At 39.6% G+C, this 19,009-nt stretch overlaps 1 protein-coding gene across 9 annotated transcripts in view; it reads right to left on the bottom strand.

Annotated features, from left to right (window-relative positions):
- The window catches only part of FARP2 (FERM, ARH/RhoGEF and pleckstrin domain protein 2), a 77,421-nt gene that overhangs the window by 53,868 nt on the left and 4,544 nt on the right, over positions 1-19,009 (bottom strand). For all 9 annotated transcript variants that reach the window (XR_011727360.1, XR_011727361.1, XR_011727362.1 and 6 more), the window contains exons 3-4: positions 2,457-2,561; positions 1,027-1,069 (exon numbers count right to left, since the gene is read on the bottom strand). Coding sequence is in view for 6 of the 9 variants with exons in the window: in XM_071751672.1 (XP_071607773.1) it covers positions 1,027-1,069; positions 2,457-2,561 (148 nt within the window). In the remaining 3 variants the exon portion in view is untranslated. The remainder of the gene's footprint in view (positions 1-1,026; positions 1,070-2,456; positions 2,562-19,009) is intronic.

Below are 19,009 nucleotides of genomic sequence, written 5' to 3'. Positions count from 1 at the left end.
CATGTTTGAGGTGTGTTACCATAAAGCCCATGGTAACACCATGACTGACTGGTGTCTCATACAGATAAAGGATTTAAAAACTTGAAAAGAAACCTTAAAAAAAAAAAAAAAAGAGCCAATGCAATCAGCTTTAGGCAGAATATTAACTAAAAACTACGTCCCAGTACTAATTTTCTACATTTTTCAATTAAGGTTTTGAAAAGAAAAGGAATCTCCCACATCCTCCTGATTTTGTTCTTCCACAAAGGCTTTACATTCAGAAACAGAAAATAAGCAAACAGTTTAACCCTGTTGTTTTAAAGGGAAAAGAAGCTGGATCTAATCTTTCAACATCAGCACATCCATACTGTATTCCTCAGTTATTTTTAGCCTTTATTAACTTTTCCATAGTTATGCCATGCTACTTTTTCAGAGCAGCATAAAGCAAAGATTGCATTGTTATTTCAGTATCATCCTGGCCAAAGAACTTCACGACTGAAGCAAAGAGGACTCTAAAGCTGCAGCCACCCACCAGGTGGGAGATTCCTACCTCTGCTCTCCTAGTGAAGCTGCTCACTGGAGGAAGTTTTTGAGAATTACATGGGAATACCCACTCTGCAGCTTTTTCCAGCCCTTCTGAAAGGTGTATCAGCTCTCAGCCAGGCTCTCACCACTGCAGATGGTACCTCTCCTCATGCAATGGATGCAATAAACCAGAATATTCCTTTTTCTTTCCACCATGAGAGAACACAACTAACAAAGGCTCACAAACAGCAAATGCCATGTTTCATTTAAACACAACACCACCTGACCCAATCTATCTAGATATTAATCACAAAGAATCATGCCTTGTAAGTTTCCATTCCACCCACCATGTGCTACATATTAAAAATGCCAGGTTTGCACGCCTGAACAGGAACTACTTTCACCCATACCAAGTACAATTTTCAGGGAAGCATAACCAGTAAATCAAGTAGTAATTGTGAAAGCAACCCACATAAAGCAAATGCAAATTAAGGAAAAACTTCCTTTTTTGAAACTACTTACTCCGTACTTGTTTAATAACAGGTTTCATAGGTTCCAGCCAGATCTGAAATTAAAGAGAAAAATAAAAAGTATTACAAACTGACATTCATATCTGCATACAATATGCAAACATCAAAAGGAAATTCTAATAAAGCAGTAATTTATGAGTATGCATTTCTTGCTGTAGTAATTCCTTAGCTTAAAAAAAAATGTACTTATCTATTTGAATTTACATCTATTTTGTATCAATCAAAAAAACACTGATCTGTGCTTAAAGCTCATCTGGACAGAGGAGAAGCCAGCAAAAAGCACACCACCAGTAGAGGACCAAAATCCCCCCCAAACATAGGAACATAGGCAGGAGCCAGGCTACAGAATTAAAAAACAGTCTAGAGAACATTATGAGATCCAACTTTTTTTCACTTCCATGCTTTGGCCAGCTCTCTTAACCTACCAACTTAAGAATTTTTACTCAATATTAACTTTCCATAGATTTATCTCTTTTGGTAAGCATATATTTTTAAAGGCAGACTTGTTGTTCTAGTAAAAGGAGTACCCATGAAACCAATGCAAAATATTCTGGATGTCAGGCTCTTTCTTTTTCCTCTCAAAAAAAAAACAACAAAACCAAACCACAAAAAACACCACCACAAACAAACTTTAACCAGACAATTATGTTTCATCCTTATTACTTTTCTTTCTGAGGATTTTAATAACCTTATTAGATTCATAAACACTTAGGATGCTTTGCAGAAGAAATGAAAACTAAACAAGCTTTACTGCACTTCCTTGGCTCAAGAGCAGCATGTATTAGTGCTACTGGCATTCTCTATGTTCTCAGTCATATTTTCTGTGTGTGAGTTCTAAAACTAAAGAAAGTAATAGAAAAAATAATTTGGGGACTATTTTCTAGTTTAGAAGCCACATTGTCCTCTTTGCAGGGTACTGGATAAGCAATTAAGAGGCTTAAACAGTGTCTGTATTTATCTAGTTCAATGATTTAAAAAGCTTGCAGGTCTATGTCTGCTGAGGTTTATATTTATTAGCAGGAGGTTCATAATGACTCTCAGGATTGAAGACTAAAATTATCTGCAGATAAACATGAACTCTACCAAAATTATACATTGCAATGTAATTTTTCAGTGCTCCGCAGGCTACCCTTTTAGTTGATGATGCCCCTGTCAGAGGAAATTATTTATTATTTCCCTGAGAGTGGGGACATCAGCAACTATTTAACTGCTGTGTACATCTTTTTGAGATTTAATAAGAATTAGAAGCTGATTCTTCCCTTCTGCTTTATCAGCTGTTGTTCTGGTGAGCAAAGCAGATTTACAAGACCCAAAGAGGTAATCCAACCCGAGACTTCAGCAGAGTGAAACTTTTGGCACTCAAGAAACTGCATTCAACCAACCTTTTTTATTTTACTGAATTTGTCAGAAAACTGTACTTACCCAATAGGACTGGATGTTCTGGAATTCAATCCCAAAATAATCTGATTCAATCAAATTCAGATGCTTGTAAACTTCTGTCAGTAATGTCTGGCCATAGTATTTTGACTAAGGAAATTAAAAAAAAAATACAGTGAGCTGAAGATTACTAAGTTTACAGCAAATTAAAAAAGAAAATATAATCTTGAGAAAGCATAGAAAATTATCTCAAAGATTTTTCCCATTATTTTTTGTCACTGTAACAAGCAAACACCCAACATACAGGCACAGCTCCATCCAAACAATTTTCACAAGACCAAAGGAACTCAAGCTGGAAGGGGCCACTGGAGGTCACCTACAACCAACCTTCTGCTCCAAGCAGGGTCAGCTGAGAGATCAGCCTAGATCAGCTGCAAACTATTTGCAGCTCCCTTCAATAACCCAGCACCATTTGTTTGTGTATTTGCATGGGGTGGCTCTTCCCCAGCTGCAACTGGGACTTGGTGGGGCCAGACTGCCACAGCAGAGCCTGCTCATCACAGCACACATCTGCCTTTTCCTGGCACAACCTCAACTCATCTTCTAAAAAGAAACATCTTTGAAAAAAACCTAACTTTTTTTTTCTTACAGCAGCTTTCAAAAAGAAAAAACCCCAAGGTTTTAATTAATAAACAGGAAGGCTCCAGTAACAAACACCCTCCTCTCACACCGTGCCTTCTGTGTCAAGTCATCTGCAACAAATCCCTCTCCAGAAACCTGCTCACTGGCCCTTTTCACACTCACAGTAGGTGCAAAGCCACAAAACAAACACGAGCAGAAAGTGGCCTTAGGAATACAGGAGAAAACAGGGCAACTTTCATAGCACACCCAAAGCAACAACACCTGGCTCTGCTTATTAAAACACACAGGCTTGCTCCCAGCATCTAGGGCAACCAGGCTGGTGAAGGGACTGGAGCACAGACCCTATGAGGAAGGGCTGAGGGAGCTGGGGGTGTTGAGGCTGGAGAAGAGGAGGCTCAGGGGAGACCTCATCACTCTCTCCAACTCCCTGAAAGGAGGTTGGAGCCCGGGGGGGGTTGGGCTCTTTTCCCAGGCAACTCTCAGCAAGACAAGAGGGCACAAGAGGTCTCAAGTTGTGCCAGGGGAGGTTTAGGTTGGACATGAGAAATAATTTCTTTCTGGAGAGGGTGATCAGCCATTGGAATGGGCTGCCCAGGGAAGGGGTGGATTCTCCATCCCTGGAGATATTTCAAAAGAGCCTGGATGTGGCACTCAGTGCCATGGGCTGGGAACCACGGGGGGAGTGGAGCAAGGGTTGGACTTGATGAGCTCTGAGGTCCCTTCCAACCCAGCCATTCTATGATTCTATGTTTTCTCATCTGGATCTTCAAAAGAAGGCTGCTGGGTTTGGTGCTCCTTGTCTGTCTTTTTATTCAGTGTGCATGAGCTCCTGGAGCTGCTTTGGCACCCATTTGGTGGCTGCAGTTGAGCAGGAGCCACGGGGGGAGTGGATCAAGGGTTGGACTTGATGAGCTCTGAGGTCCCTTCCAACCCAGCCAATTCTGTGATTCTATGATCTATTACTGCATGACTGTAGCAGCCTGCACAAGAAAAGCAGCATTTATGAACCTGCACACCAGTCCATTTGGATCACTAAGCACAGAACCTGAAGGGTTTCCATGTCCCTTGGTACCTGCCCCAGCAACACAGACCAGGCAGCAGGATGGCTGGAGTGCCACTGCAATCCATGATCCACCTGGGACCACAGAACTCATCCTGAAACTGTGGTGACAGGGTCTGGCATCACTGCTCAGCTGGGTGATCACACTTCAGGCTTTCATGCCACTGAGGTTTTGTTTATTTGGGAAAGTCTGAGTACTGCCAGAAGGCTCTATGACTTTCTCATCAAATCTGGCACATAGCTCTGTAAGTGACTCTTCCAATTCAGAACAGTTTATCTTCTAAAAGCATTAGTTATTGTAATAAATTGGTTACAGAACTAGAATAATTTAATAAAATACGCAAATTAAAATATGTCATAGAAAGAATGGGTTACTTTAGGTTAAAGTAAAGATGGTTCAAAAAAAGTAAAATAAAGTTTGAGGAAATTGTTTCACATTACTGAGATGCAGTAATTCAAGAGTAATTGCTTTTTATGAGAGATTAACTGTCAACATTTTAAAAACTGTGCAATTTAGCAAAATACTTCTATACCACTTGAAAAAAAAAACACAACAGCCTTCAGTGAGAAAACATATGACAGGTTTGCAGCACTGCAAATCTGAAATAGCTTTGGTAATCACACTGATGTGAATTGAGCTGACTGAATCCAGTGCTATAACCAAGGAGGAAAGTACAGAAACAGAAGGAGGAGAGCAGCACATAGTTCTCCTTCATGTCTTCACAAGTCACTTTGTGACCTTTAGGGGCAACCACAGGTGTTAAGCAGGTGAATTCATCTGGCACATCCATCCCTCCCTCACAAAGTTTCTTACTATTATGCTGGATCAGGCCCCTGATGCTGAAACCCACAAACAGAGCTGAAAGTCCAGGAAAAATGATCCAGTTCAATGTTTCAGTGGCCAGAGAGATGCCTTGTTGGGAGCCAGCAGAGTGACGAGAGCTCTTTTTTTTTCTGGATCAGTTTTACGATGTCTAAAATGACATTTTCTTTGTGAATTTTTCCAGCCAAAACCTGTGCTTGCAGAAGACTCTGTGGGTATGGGTTTTGGTTTCTAAATTATGAAGATGAAGTAAGGAATGGTGAACAGGTAATGGTGAACCACACCTTTGATAAATAACATTTTTGTTTGCCTGTCCATGGGCACGTTTCTCAGGCATCTTACAGACTGCTTGTCACAGGACCTACAGGTCTGGTAACTTCTAGAAACCACTGACCAAGAGATGTCCTGTGATCCCAAGGCCACCATTTCTCATTCTCACAGTAATCCTTTTTCCAACTACCTTCTAACATAATCAAACTTAGATTAAATTGTCAAAGATGTTGGATCTGGGAGCACTCAGCAAATGACTAAATTATGAAGGTGCCATCCAAATGTTAAGTGTTAAATTATTTTGACTGGTCTATAAACCTGGAATTTTTTTGTGTCATGTATAATAAGTTAAGAAAAGCCTCATTCTAGGCTGAATATTCCATAGTACTTCCTTCAAAGTATAAGACAACAACAGTGCCATCTTTTCAAGCATATTCTTCTAAAATTTTAAAATAAAAATAGGTGGCAAAAGCTTGTGACAAACACTACCTATTATTATTATTATTATTATTATTGTTATTTCTCAAGTGCTGTGGCAAAGCTCTTCTCTATTTAGTTCCTCAGATTGTTCATGTTTACAATCCCTTCCAAAAAACTTTAACATTTTGAGGCTGACAGAAGTTATACACATCACTGTTTAATCTGCATATAAGTAGCACAAAGTAAAATCTTTCAAGTAATTACTTAATTACCATAATTTCTATGTCAGGGCAAGAAGCAGCACGACTGGCTTTCAGCAGGGTCCCTTTTTCAACACAAATGCACAGCACAGCATACTTTCCATTCCAAACTTCTCAATTACTCTTTATATGCTGCCAAGACGACAGCTACAGCTATTACTGAATTATTCCACATAAAAAGGCAGCTACTGATATTACTGAATTATTCCACATAAAAAAGAAAGAGTAACAATTTACCAAAATTAAATAGGCAGCTAACAAAATCCTTCCCCAGTGACACAGGTCTAACTGTACCACAGACTATTTTAACAAGTCATCATTAGAAGACAGTTCAACACAATAAAGTTCTCTTTTTTTTTTTTTTTTTTTAAATCAAATCCATTTGTATCTTTAGGTCAAGCTTGAAAAGATCCCTGGGAGCTGTATCTTGACAGAGAGCATGGCCACACAGAAGGAGGAGGAACACCATCAGACCTCACTTGGTGCTCAGCCAGCACCAGGCAGGAATAGAATGAAAAGGACCAAATTGTCCTAACATTTTAGCTTAGGAAAATGGAAAAAACAAACTAGGAACACGTAGCCTATGATTTTCAGTAGACTAGTTCAGTATTATTGAAACCAATTCTTCCTCTGTAACTCCCAAACATGGCTTCCAGGATATCTTAGGTTCTAGCTTCCACATTTTTAACTCAACTTAGGTTTTAGCTTCCACATTTTTAACTCAGCAGCTTCCAGGATATCTTAGCTTTTAGCTTCCACATTTTTAACTCAACAGCTCCCAGGATATCTTAGCTTTTAGCTTCCACATTTTTAACTCAACTTAGGTTTTAGCTTCCACATTTTTAACTCAGCAGCTTCCAGGATATCTTAGCTTTTAGCTTCCACATTTTTAACTCAACTTAGCTTTTAGCTTCCACATTTTTAACTCAGCAGCTTCCAGGATATCTTAGCTTTTAGCTTCCACATTTTTAACTCAGCAGCTTCCAGGATATCTTAGCTTTTAGCTTCCACATTTTTAACTCAACAGCTTTCAGGATATCTTAGCTTTTAGCTTCCACATTTTTAACTCAACTTAGGTTTTAGCTTCCACATTTTTAAACTCAACACTCAAACCCCCCACTATTTTCATAATGACTAATATTCTCATATTCCAAAACAGACAAACTACCCTCGCTCAAACTTTCCAAAAATGAAATCCACTTTTGGCAGCAGTTAAGCTGGAGGAAAACAAAAAAACAAAAAAACAAAAAAACAAAAAACAAAAAAAAAAAAAACAAAAAAAAAAAAAAAAAAAAAAAAAAAGAAAGAAAAACCACCAACCCACATCCAAAAGCCAATAGTTTGGAAGAAAAGGAGATTTATAAACCAGAGGTATAGAATGGAAACTCTTGTGCAGCCCCCAGCTTCAGCAAACACCAGCTGACCTTGGAGTTTGTGTTGCAGAAATTTGCACCCCTTGGGAGACCAAACCCTCCAGTAAACAGTGTATCTGCACCAGAGGAAGAAGTTTTTAGTTGGCATCACTGATTTCACTAGGACAGCTTCACCAGCCAAGGATTTTTAAAATTTTTTTTTTCTGTCATCTGCTTTAGTGGCCTTCCTTATAAAAAGAGTGATTTCTTATCTCTTGGCAAAATGAAAAGCTGACAATCAGCAACTAAACATAGTAGTTACACTAGGCTTGTTATTTCCTTTCTTAACCAGAAATATACAAACATTTCAGTGAGTTTATAGCTGTGTTTATCTTCAGCCCTTTTGTAATCTGTTAGATCTCTGTCCAACTGCAGTGTGATAGATAAAAAAATGCCTTCAAAACTCCCTATTCATAACTATCATTAATGATCTATATAAACAAAAACTGCACTTATTAATACAGGGTGGTTTAAACCACATTAGTTAGAAAAAAAGGAAATACAAGGAAATAACATGGCAAGGAATGCCATTCATTAATATTTTTTTTCCATGGATAAAGTAAGCAGACCTTACCATCTCCAGATGTAGTTTTTTAATCCACAGACTGGAAAAGTAAAAATTAGCTGTCTTCTTTTTCAGTATTTGACCAGTTTCTTCAATTTTGATTGGAACAAGTAACTCAAATGAAAATGGTCTCTGCCTGCCCACAAAAATGGGCACCTGGTAGCAACAGATGTATCAAGCTCTGATTTCATGTCCTCAGCCAATACTGCTTAAATATTATTTCATTTTGATTATCTGAACATTTAACAGTAACTTTGAGGTTCAATTCTTTTAATCTTTCTTATACTACATCGTGAAGAAAATTATATTTTAAATCCATGCATTTGTTTTATTCACTAATACACTGACAGGTGCCCACTACAGGTTATTTTACTACAACAATGCCAAAAAGGGCACTGTTTTATTGCAGTGCATATCACAGCCTAACATCAGCTGCACAGATGAAAATGTCAGGGGATTTCACTGAGCTCTGGGAATCCATTGCCACCCTGAAAATTATTTTGTAACTCCTTCATAATTGAGTGTACATTTAACCTTGAACACGTAACTACTTTTTTTAATATTGTAGGATATTGCAGTATTCCTATTAAACCCATGTACTCAAATATGGAAGCTGCAAATACCAATTTCTGAGCTATTTTAAGTTACATTATTACATTGCATAAGTCACATATTTTGTTTTAAAAAAAAAAAAAATAATTCTAAGACACTCCCCCAAGATTTTCAGTCTTAAGACTTCAGTCATTAGTTTTCTTGTTTGAGTTTTTTTTTAACAGAATCCACAGCCAGACAAATTATTCTAGAAATGTAAGCATCTGGCTCATCTGGTTCAAAACCTGTGATCATTTAAAAGTTTGAGCAGTGCTGAAGCACTTTACTGCCAAATGAACCAGCTCTACCCAACAAACATGCTTTTCCAGAATTGTTGGATGCCTGCAAGTAGGAAAACAGTAATTTGTTGACATGGGAAAAGATCCCCAGGAGGGAGGGAATTATGTGAATGAGACTGTGAAATGCATACTCAAGTATACAGGATGTAGAGGCAAAAAATGGTTCCAAGTTTTAGAGGTGCTGAAATACCTGGAGCACTCAAAATAACACACACAGTGCTCAGAGAAAACAAAAGGGTTAAGCATCCAGCCAACACAGTCCCCAAGCACTGTATACCAACAGCACACAGAAGATACACAAAAATTATTGGCTGTAGAGCAGAAATTCTCCCTCACTGTCATTACCTGGAACGTGAACCCTCCAATACCTCTGCTGCATACCCTGCTCCAGAGTACCTGCAGAAGAGCTAAGTCACCCAAATGAAAACCCTGAAGAACATCACAGGGAAAAGTTTTGCAGGGAGTTGCTGCTTGACAATTTGGAAGTAGTGCTGATGCTTGCTAGTAATTAAATATCCAGATGACAGCAGCAACACTGTGGTGGAAAGCAGCTGCTTGGGGGAGGCCAATCCCAAGCAGTGGTGAAGATCATGGCAATCCAAATGCCAGAACATTCCACTAGCAGTGACACTGGGGAAATTTCTGTAACATGTACTGTTTCAAATAATCTGCAAAAGGACAGGACAGCACTGCACCAATAGCCCTCCTCAAACACCAAGTGCACACGTGGAAGGGCTCAGCTTCATCATACATTAAATATCTGCACTATTTCAAGCCTTTGAACAACCTGATGGCTGAAATAGCCAGTGGCCTGCTGTCAAAATGGGCAGTATGCCATCAGTAGCCATTCCCCAAAGAAGCCTCTTTCCATTTCAAGGAATTAAGGTTAATGACAGAATGTCTCATCACCTACTTCCTTCACACAAGCTGTAAAAAAGCACAATAAAGCTAAGAAACCAGAAGCTAGCAGACTGATGATCTCAGTTCTTTCCCCATCAACTTTTTGCTACAGACCCTACACAGCTGCTGAATCCAGTGCAGATCCCTCCCCTACTCCCACTGCCTTTCCCATGCCTGGACACTTCATGCATGTAGGTACCCCAGGAACTTGTGCAGTACCATGTCATGTGTGTGTCTGTGTATCTTAAAGTATCCATGTTTTTAAGTGCTTTTAAACATAGACGTTGCTTTGCTTCCATTTGTTCATAAAAAAAGATCCCTAAAATTGCTAATCCTTTCCCATTACTTATGCTTTTGCCTCAGAACCATAATCCCTGCTCCAAATGATCCAGAGTTGATCTGGGCTCTCCCTACAAGATGTTCCAGTGGCTCCAGGCTGGCAAACCACTTGAAGAAGCCTGCTTGATGAAATAGTTTAAAACATTCAGAAAATAAGACAAAAAGAAAAGATTTTTTTTTTTTTTACGCAAAATAGTTATTTTTACAGAAAAGGCCCAACTTATCTTTCATTTTGTGCAAAACTGAAATTGTACCAGCTTTCCTAAAATCACTCCCCCCTGTACTCTGAGCAGAGTTTCAGTACCATGGCAATGGGTTAATAAATACCTACAGGCCAGATTAGATAAGTCCAAAGCTTTGTTGACTTCCCCCTTTCAAGGAGTCTTTCCCACACCCCTGGCTTTGGGGTAGCTGCCCCAGGGGTGGGCTGAAGGGCAAAATGAAGCTCATCTTTAATTATTTCAATTGACTAGGCATCAGAGAGCTCTAACACAGAGCCTCTACAAAGCCCTCTTTCCTTTTCTAAACTAATATGGGTATTTTACCACTCCTGTTTTGTGCTCAGGCTCCACCAAGTGCTGCCCCCCAAGCCTTTTGCCAGGAGCAGCTGGAGATGAGCAGGAGCCCAGGCAGCAGAGATGTCAAACACATCAGGCTGGATCTCAGAGGTGGGAAAGCAGGCCTGCAACCATCCTCCCACCCCTCCTCCTGCCTCAGCACTGAGGAGGCATTAACCATTAAAATCCTTCATTTCCCCTTCATCTCCTGTAAGGCTGGGAAGAAGTGACTTGAGATGTTTTTCAAACCTTCTTTCACCCTAAGAAGCATGCTCCAAAACACATGGGTGTGTGGAAAGCCCAAGCCCAGTGCTTCAGCCATGTCAGAAAGGCATCACAAGTTCTACTACAAGTGAATTAAGGTTACTATAGAGCAATGTATTCCAATTTAGAGATGTGATTATTGTTTCCTCACTGTATTTTGTACCTGTGGGGCTTGACTGTGTAGCTCAGGTCAGGACAGCAGCACATGGAGAAGCTATTCAAAGATTTCAGGAGTGTCTCTGAACTCATGATACAGACTACTTAGTAGCTCAAAACCTTTTTTTTTTTTTCCCCCTTGTCTTCTCACCTTATCATTTTTACTTGTGAATGACTGCTCTGTCAAACAGATGGGTCCTACCCCCTCCATATCTAATATCACAATCTTAAGTAAATCTCTTACACCAGCACCACAGCAATTTTTGAAATATTCCATTTATATGGCCTCCCTCTTGCACAAGTAGGCAGCATTGTCCTTGCCAGAAATGTGTTTTGTTGCAAGGAGAAACATATAACACACAGGTATGCTTTTGCAACCCTGTTTAAATAAAACACATGTTCACCAGGGTTTGCTTCTCTGAACACAGCTGGGTACCAGGAGACATTATCCTTGTTCAACATGAAATCCCTTTTTTTAGTAAGCACTAACCTAAAATTTCTCTGAACTGACTTTTAGCATTCTGTATTTCTGTAGCTGTCTTTAGCTGACTGGGTTGGTTGTTTTTTTTCCCCCCCTTTCATATTCTACAGAACTATCCATCTGTGAAGCCAACTTTAAATGTCACCCACACCCAGACAAGTTTGCCAGACAATGGCTTGCTTTTTGGTTTTGCTATTTTAATACAGCATTTCTCAGTTATTTTGATAGAATGGCATAAGATTCATCTTGGCTGATGATTTCCACCAGCCATTGCCACTGAATTATGAAAAAAATTAACACCTGTATTCTGCAGAAGTGTTTAAAAAAAACTACACAGTACATCCTTTCCTTATTAGTGACCACAACACGTTATGGAGAGGGTGATCAGACACTGGAATGGGCTGCCCAGGGAAGGGGTGGATTCTCCATCCCTGGAGATATTTCAAAAGAGCCTGGATGTGGCACTCAGTGCCATGGGCTGGGAACCACGGGGGGAGTGGAGCAAGGGTTGGACTTGGTGATCTCTGAGGTCCCTTCCAACCCAGCCAATTCTAGGATTCTATGATTACTGGAATTCATAAGGCAGTTAAGAGGTAACAGCTTCTTCCTTACAAGGCTGCACATCAGGTACCTCACCTGAAGGGAATCAAGCACAGGAATTGTACCACTTTTTACCTGTCAGAACACTGCTTTGTTACACACTGGGGTTACTTTATCTCATTCAGACAGAACAATTACAGGAAGGAGGTTCTCAGTAAGTGTACAGTAAACTTAAGAGAGTTTAGAGTTCAGCTTTGCACCAGCTCTGTGTTAAACTAAGTAAATTCTTGAACTGTTCCTCAATTGACTCCCGTGAAGCTGTGCAAGAGAAGTTTTCCATCTGTACACATCATGTGGTGAAGCAGCCTCACTACAGAGTATCACAGCCATGCAGGCAGTCATGAACTCAACCTATTGTGTTCATACTTCAAGGGCTGTGATGACATTTGATGACCATTTTATCACATTTTGAATTATATCTGTGAATTAAGTTACCATATGTGTATTTCATAGATTTTCATAAAGGAATATTCAGATTGTTTCTCCTTTGCTGCATAACAACCCAATTTTCTTTACTCATAATGGGACACCCATTGCTCAGAGAAACGTAAAGCACTAAACTGTTTTTATAACAGAAATTAAGTTCACATCTTTCCTCAAAACAAAACACATCCAGACCAAGCGTGTCGATAAAATGGCTGTGGTTTTACCTTTCCCCACCCAATACCACATTCCTACATAGCATCAAAAAAAAGCCAAGTCCCCAGACACAAAATGACATGTTTACAAAAATACATGGAAGAATCAAACGGTGCACAAATTGCAAAGCTCCAGTTATTTTCTTCTTAAACTCTATAATAACTGCAAATTTTAAATAGTGAATTACTAACTTTCTCTTCTGAGGTCAGACTAAAATAAGTCCTAAGGCAGCCTATTTGCCATATTTAGGAGAGTCAAAGCAGAGCAATGACAAACATCTGGCTATGATTCTTTCAGGAATTTTGACTATTTCTTCCCAGACGGGGAAGAAAAACACTGAGCTAACACAGCATCTCCATTCCTTCAGCACAGGACTAATAGGATTCAGAAGCAGCCTGTCCTCCCACTTCCCACATATTTAAGCTGTTAATACTTTTACAGCAGAGGGGGGAAAAAGCCTTCATGAAAGGAAGGGCTAAGCAGGCAAAGGGAGAGCAGGAGGGCAGCTGGTACTGAGAACCAGAGGTACTGAAACACTGGCTCAGGGTCTGCCTCAGCCCACAGAACCAGTGTGTTCTCATGAATGGCACTGGAGTCACACCTTTCCCTCCCAGGCAGCCCACTGGTGTCAGGAGGAGAGAGACAGACCACACAGCACCCCAGGGATGGGGAACATCCTCCACCTTTCATATGCTTGGACAGAAAATGAGAAAAGCTACAACCACCCTCAAGAAACTCAGTTGCGCAGAAGGAAACAACAGGCCTGGTGGAAATACAGGAAATGGGAAAAATCCCAACAAAATAAAAATGCTTTTTCCTAAGATCCACTTTCACACTCCAAGGCGTGACAGTATTTGCACTAGCCTGACCCACAGAGAAAGCCTTAAACAATACTTAACTTCAGAGCAGGGCAAGACTGCAGGACAAAACCAAAACCTGAGCACAAGTTAGTTAAAAGCAAAGGCAAGTTCAAACCAACATGAAGCTAACTTTACACCTATAGCATGTTCTATAGAGAAACATGTTATCTCACTGTGTGAAAGTTATGTTCTTTCTTTAAAATAACAGATCTGTGTGCTCAAAGCAACCTGACAAAGCACATGAAAGAAAAAAAATCTACTTTAAATTTTTCACCAAGTGAAGCAGGCAAGCAGACCCACCTGATTCACCTGAACAATAAGAACTGTGCTATGATTTTATGACAGAAAACACAGCAAATTCAACTATAATATAAAGCATAAGTATTCCCCACCCCAAGATTTTATTTTACATTTAAGCAGAAGAAGTAGTACACACAGCTGAAGAGGTGCCAAGTCCTTCCCAGAGTCTGGCAAACTTGAAGCACAATCATTTAAACCTCTTTTTCCAGGCCACTTCCTCATAGCATAGAGCATAGTTCACATAAGCAAGCAAGCACACCTATTTCCTACATCAGGAACAACAGAGAGACCAAATATTAAACACCATGTTACAGCAGCAATGCAGATGTCTTTGGAAGCCAGTGAAAAAGAAAACTGTGTCAGAGAGGTAGACCTTACTGTCTGCAGTCCCTCCAAAAAATGTAATGCATCAGAGAAGGTGGCTGGAGGTTGTGACAAGTCTGACCCCTTTCTTATTTACTAGACCTGTTATTTCACTTGCCCAGTTTTTAAGGCAGTGCCAGACTCTTTAACCTAATATCAATACCACTCCCACCCATGCCAAGCAAAAAGACCCCTTGTTTCCTCTAAACCAGACACACACACTGCACTCTATGTCTTTGACAGCCCTATTAATACAATCCACTTGGAACTCTACCACCAATCTATCAGGAAGTATAAATCACAACTTCCTGTACACTACATTTCTGCAGCCTAAGTTGCCACAGATCTTCTCTTCTTCAATAACCAGCACCAGACAAGTATAATTTCAATAAGTGATCATAGTGGCAAACTAACTCCAGCCCAGGCATTTCTAGTGAAGAGTCTGCCATATTTTTATGCTCAAAGGCCTTCAAGATTAACCTCAAGAAAATCAGAAAAGCTGGCAGAACTTCTATTGTAAGACCCTAATTATTTTTAATTCAATTAAATTTTCCACTCATTCATCAAGCTGTCTGCAAAACTACCCACTGGGACAGACTTAGCTTGGAGGGAAGAGGACAGGTGCCCCATGATCATGGCACGTGCTGGATTTGAACTGACCAAGAGTGCTGTAAAAAGACCAAAAAACCCATGACAATAATTAATATTCCAGCCTAGTTTTGCATGGGCATGCCTCATTCTCTTTTTTGCTTGTGGAGAGAAAGAAGAAAGCATAAATATCTTAATCTTTTTAACCTCTATAAAACATTTGAGTATTTCTCCATCCTCTACCATTCAAAAGATTTGCTGGAGAGGAGTTGTGTCCCACTGTACTCTAAAGAGCAGCTCCCTCTTACTGATTAACAAAACTCATGGTTGGAAAGAAAACCTTTCTGTGGTCACAGTGGACAGAGACAGTGGATTTTAGACAAAAGGAAGTGGATTGTAACTATACTGAACTTCTAAGATACTGTTCTAATTACAACACTAACATGTCTTTTCCTATTTTGATCTTATCTCTCCCATTATGCCACTTTGTCACTCTCCTTTCCTACTCTCCAGAGAGTTAAAAATCCCAAGCAATGAGGAAGAGCTACCAAGCAAGAGGATCCACCAACACCTGCCAGAAGGCAAGCAAGTCTTTGAAAAGCAACGTGGAGAAAGGAGAAGTTGAAGCTGCCTCGTTATTGTGGTTACTCTGCTTATCCTGCAGGGTTACAATTGCTGATGTAGCATTTTAAGCAGCTCCACAGGCAAAGCAGTAGCCAGGGCTCCTGCATCAGCTTCTCTACCCCACAGAGAGGGCCTCTCTCCAGAACCTGATCACAGTGCCCAGCCAGGCTCTCTCACTGGCACACCTCTCTTTCACTAAAAAATTATTTGTCGTGGTTCTCAAAGATAAAAGGGGAAATTATTTGAAGAAGGAAGCAAAAACCCACCTTCTGCCATAAGCTACATCTCCATCAGAAGGCAGAGCCAACAGCACCTATGAGAAAGGCCTCAGTGTCCTGCTGCTCTGAAAAAAGCATTGCTAACCAGAATCAATAAGCACCAACCCTGGGAAGCAGGTAATGAAGACAACACTGCTTCTTGTTTCCACACCCAGTGAAAAAAATTGCAAAAGCAGAGAAGCCAGAAAGCAGCACTGCAACCACAGCCTCTATTCCTTTAGGACAGCTGCTTAATCATGAATTTTTCACTGCTATTTAAAAACAAAACAAACCTCTACTAGCTCACACCACCTTTTCAGCAAATATGGCTGATCTTTCCTAATTCTTGCTCTCAATCCCCACATGAGAAATTTCAATTTTCCATCACCAAGAGCAGTCTGCAGTTACTGCTACCCCACCAGTCCACTCAACAGAGGAGGAGGCAGAGGGTTACAATTTAATACCTCATCTCTTTGCTACCATCTGCATTTAGACAAAAATGAAAGGTTTATGAGTACTGCTCCAACTCAACATTTGCTGACTAAGCATCTTTTTTGTGCTCAATGCTCTACAGATAAACAAAACTGACCCCTTCTCACTTTCAACATCAGGCAAATGTTTCTAAGTTGCTAAGTTCTGCCAGACATTCTGATTGCTGGAATCTGAGTGTTTCTGTGTATGTCATAAAAAGAGAGAGCTTTCCAGGTAAAAAGAGAAAACTAAGTTTCAAATTAAGGGAAACTTCACTATGAGGGGAAAAACAGCAAGGAAGTGCCTTCTTGCAGGGCCCTGAAGGAAAGTGAAAGCACAGATAAGCAACTTAGGTTTGAAGCTACAAAGAGAGGGAGCCAGGGGAGTGATGCAAAAAAAGGTAAGGCAGTAGCAGCTGCTAGAAATGACTGAGTGGGTTTACTCTTACAGCAAGATATAACAGGTACATGTGCAGCAAGAGTGGAGAGGTTAAAGCCAACAGAGTGATCAAAACAACAAGGGTATGAAATGAGGTGGTCCTGGATGGGATAAGCTTTAGCTGCTTCCTTAAAAAGTACCACCCTGGAGAATGCAGAGTGAGCCTGCAGGAGATGTCCTGGCAAATGAAAGGAGATGTCCTGGAAATGAAAGAATTGGAGGTGAACAGAAACTAAGTTACTAGTCAGACACATAGGACTAGAGTATGACTCCCAGCAGTCAAAAAAAAAAAAAGGGGAAATTTATGGTTTTATATATATATATATATATATATTATATTATTATATATTATATTAATATATATTATATTATATTTATATATATATATTTATGGTGTGAAAGGGGAATTTATGGTTTTAACATTTGAAGCTTGATATTGACACAAATATAAAACCCAAGTTTCACCACAGAAAGGTTGATTTTATTTGGTGGCAAGAAACAGCCAAAAGTTGTGAGCTGAATTTGAATTTGGTGATAAGATTAATAATGATAAGACAGGGGGTTAAGGATGGAGCTAAACTGTACCTGCAATGGATGCCAGAAAGCAATGAAGATAACTGGAAGGTTCTGCAGTCAAGAGTGTTCCCAGCAGGCAAAAGACAACCAGATCAAGACAGTTTCAAAAAACAAGATATTGTGGAAATAGTGAACCAAAATGAGTGCAGATGAGAACTGAAAGGGAGCAAGGGAGGGTGCTCAGAGGTTAGAGAACAGCAGAGGAACCAGAGCAGAGCTCCAGGACACAACCAAAGGACCATCAGAGCATCAGCAATTCTGAAGGTGAAAAAGGATTCTGAATTATGTCTGAGAGGCAAGAACAGTCAAAGGATTTCCCTTCAGCAGTGGATCAAAGACAATAAAAGCACACATTGACTGTATCAGAAAGAGCCAGTTAAGAGTTATAAACTAAGATGAAGAGAGTAAGGCTACTGAAGAAGGTGGAAGAGTTGCATGAGAAGAGTAGACAGACTCAGTCTAAATATGAGAAGGAAGAGGAGGAAAGCATCTATGCTGATATACAGGAGATTTCTAGTGATTTACTTTATGTCACTAAGCAGGAACTAGGACTTAGGAATTCTTTCTTGATTTTAACAACTTACAATAGACTTGCTTTCATTTTCAAAGTTCAAGGGTTGAGGTGTTGCTTGTTTACTTCTTTTTTAAAATCAAAACACAAAAGAACCAACATCTACAACAACTTGAAAAAAACTCAAAAGAACTGAAGTCAGTAGAGTAAAAAATATTCTAATATCATTTTAAAAAGAAAAAACAGGGGTGTGTGCTCTATGGTAAAAATGAGGGATGGATGGGTTTGCTGTACCTGTGTCCTCCAGTGGAGGGATACAGGCACAGTCTCACACTTAAAAACAAACAAAACAGATTTCATGTTTGATGACAGCTGGACAACAATCCAGAAAAGATATCACAGAAATCCACTATTTTCTTCAGAGCTCCACAGACAACTTTTTCACTCTATTTGGAGAAACTGCCTTAAGTCTATGCAACAAACTAAGGCTATGAGTGCTAATTATAAAGTCAATTTGACACTAATGTAGAACACCTGATAGCTGAATGCCAATTGGACACTAATGTAAAACACCTGATAGCTGAGTAACTTCACTAGAACAAGATCTCTAAGCAAGCTCCAGTTAAAGTCTGAGGTTAATACTGAGAATTAAACAAGAATAACAAAAATTCTTGATCATTTAAAAACCAGAATCACTTCAATTTAAGCATTTGTTTCTTAAGGCAGGTTTCCCCAGTTGCTATGGATATAGCTGAATGCCAATTGGACACTAATGTAAAACACCTGATAGCTGAGTAACTTCACTAGAACAAGATCTCTAAGCAAGCTCCAGTTAAAGTCTGAGGTTAATACTGAGAATTAAACAAGAATAACAAAAATTCTTGATCATTTAAAAAACAGAATCACTTCAATTTAAGCATTTGTTTCTTAAGGCAGGTTTCCCCAGTTGCTATGGAGGCAGACTTTTAAATAAAAATTTTCAGAAACACTGCCACCTCTTTGGTGCCTTCCTCCCCAAATGCAGCAAAAACTTTCAAATATGAGGAAGTTTACTTGAAGAGAACACAAAACCTTAAAATAATTTATAAAAAGTAGTAACTAAATAAAAAAGCTCTTCTGCTCTCCCAGCTGCCAAATCAACAAAGCTGCATGTGGCTCAGGAAGCAAGAATAGTTTGGCAGAAAATAGCTGGTGTTCCCCTAAAGCACGTAACAATTAAAGCATCTTGTTCCAGTATGTGCTTGTATTTTAAATCTGTTTAAAACACATAACATCTGTTAACCTTCAAATTTAAAAAAACCACAATGTGCTCCTCATTTCTACGTAGGCAAA

This window comes from Heliangelus exortis, chromosome 9 (genome assembly GCF_036169615.1).
Source record: "Heliangelus exortis chromosome 9, bHelExo1.hap1, whole genome shotgun sequence".
Lineage (NCBI taxonomy): Eukaryota > Metazoa > Chordata > Aves > Apodiformes > Trochilidae > Heliangelus > Heliangelus exortis.
Note: the sequence above shows the minus strand (reverse complement) of the source record. Positions and strands in the feature narration are given on the sequence as shown.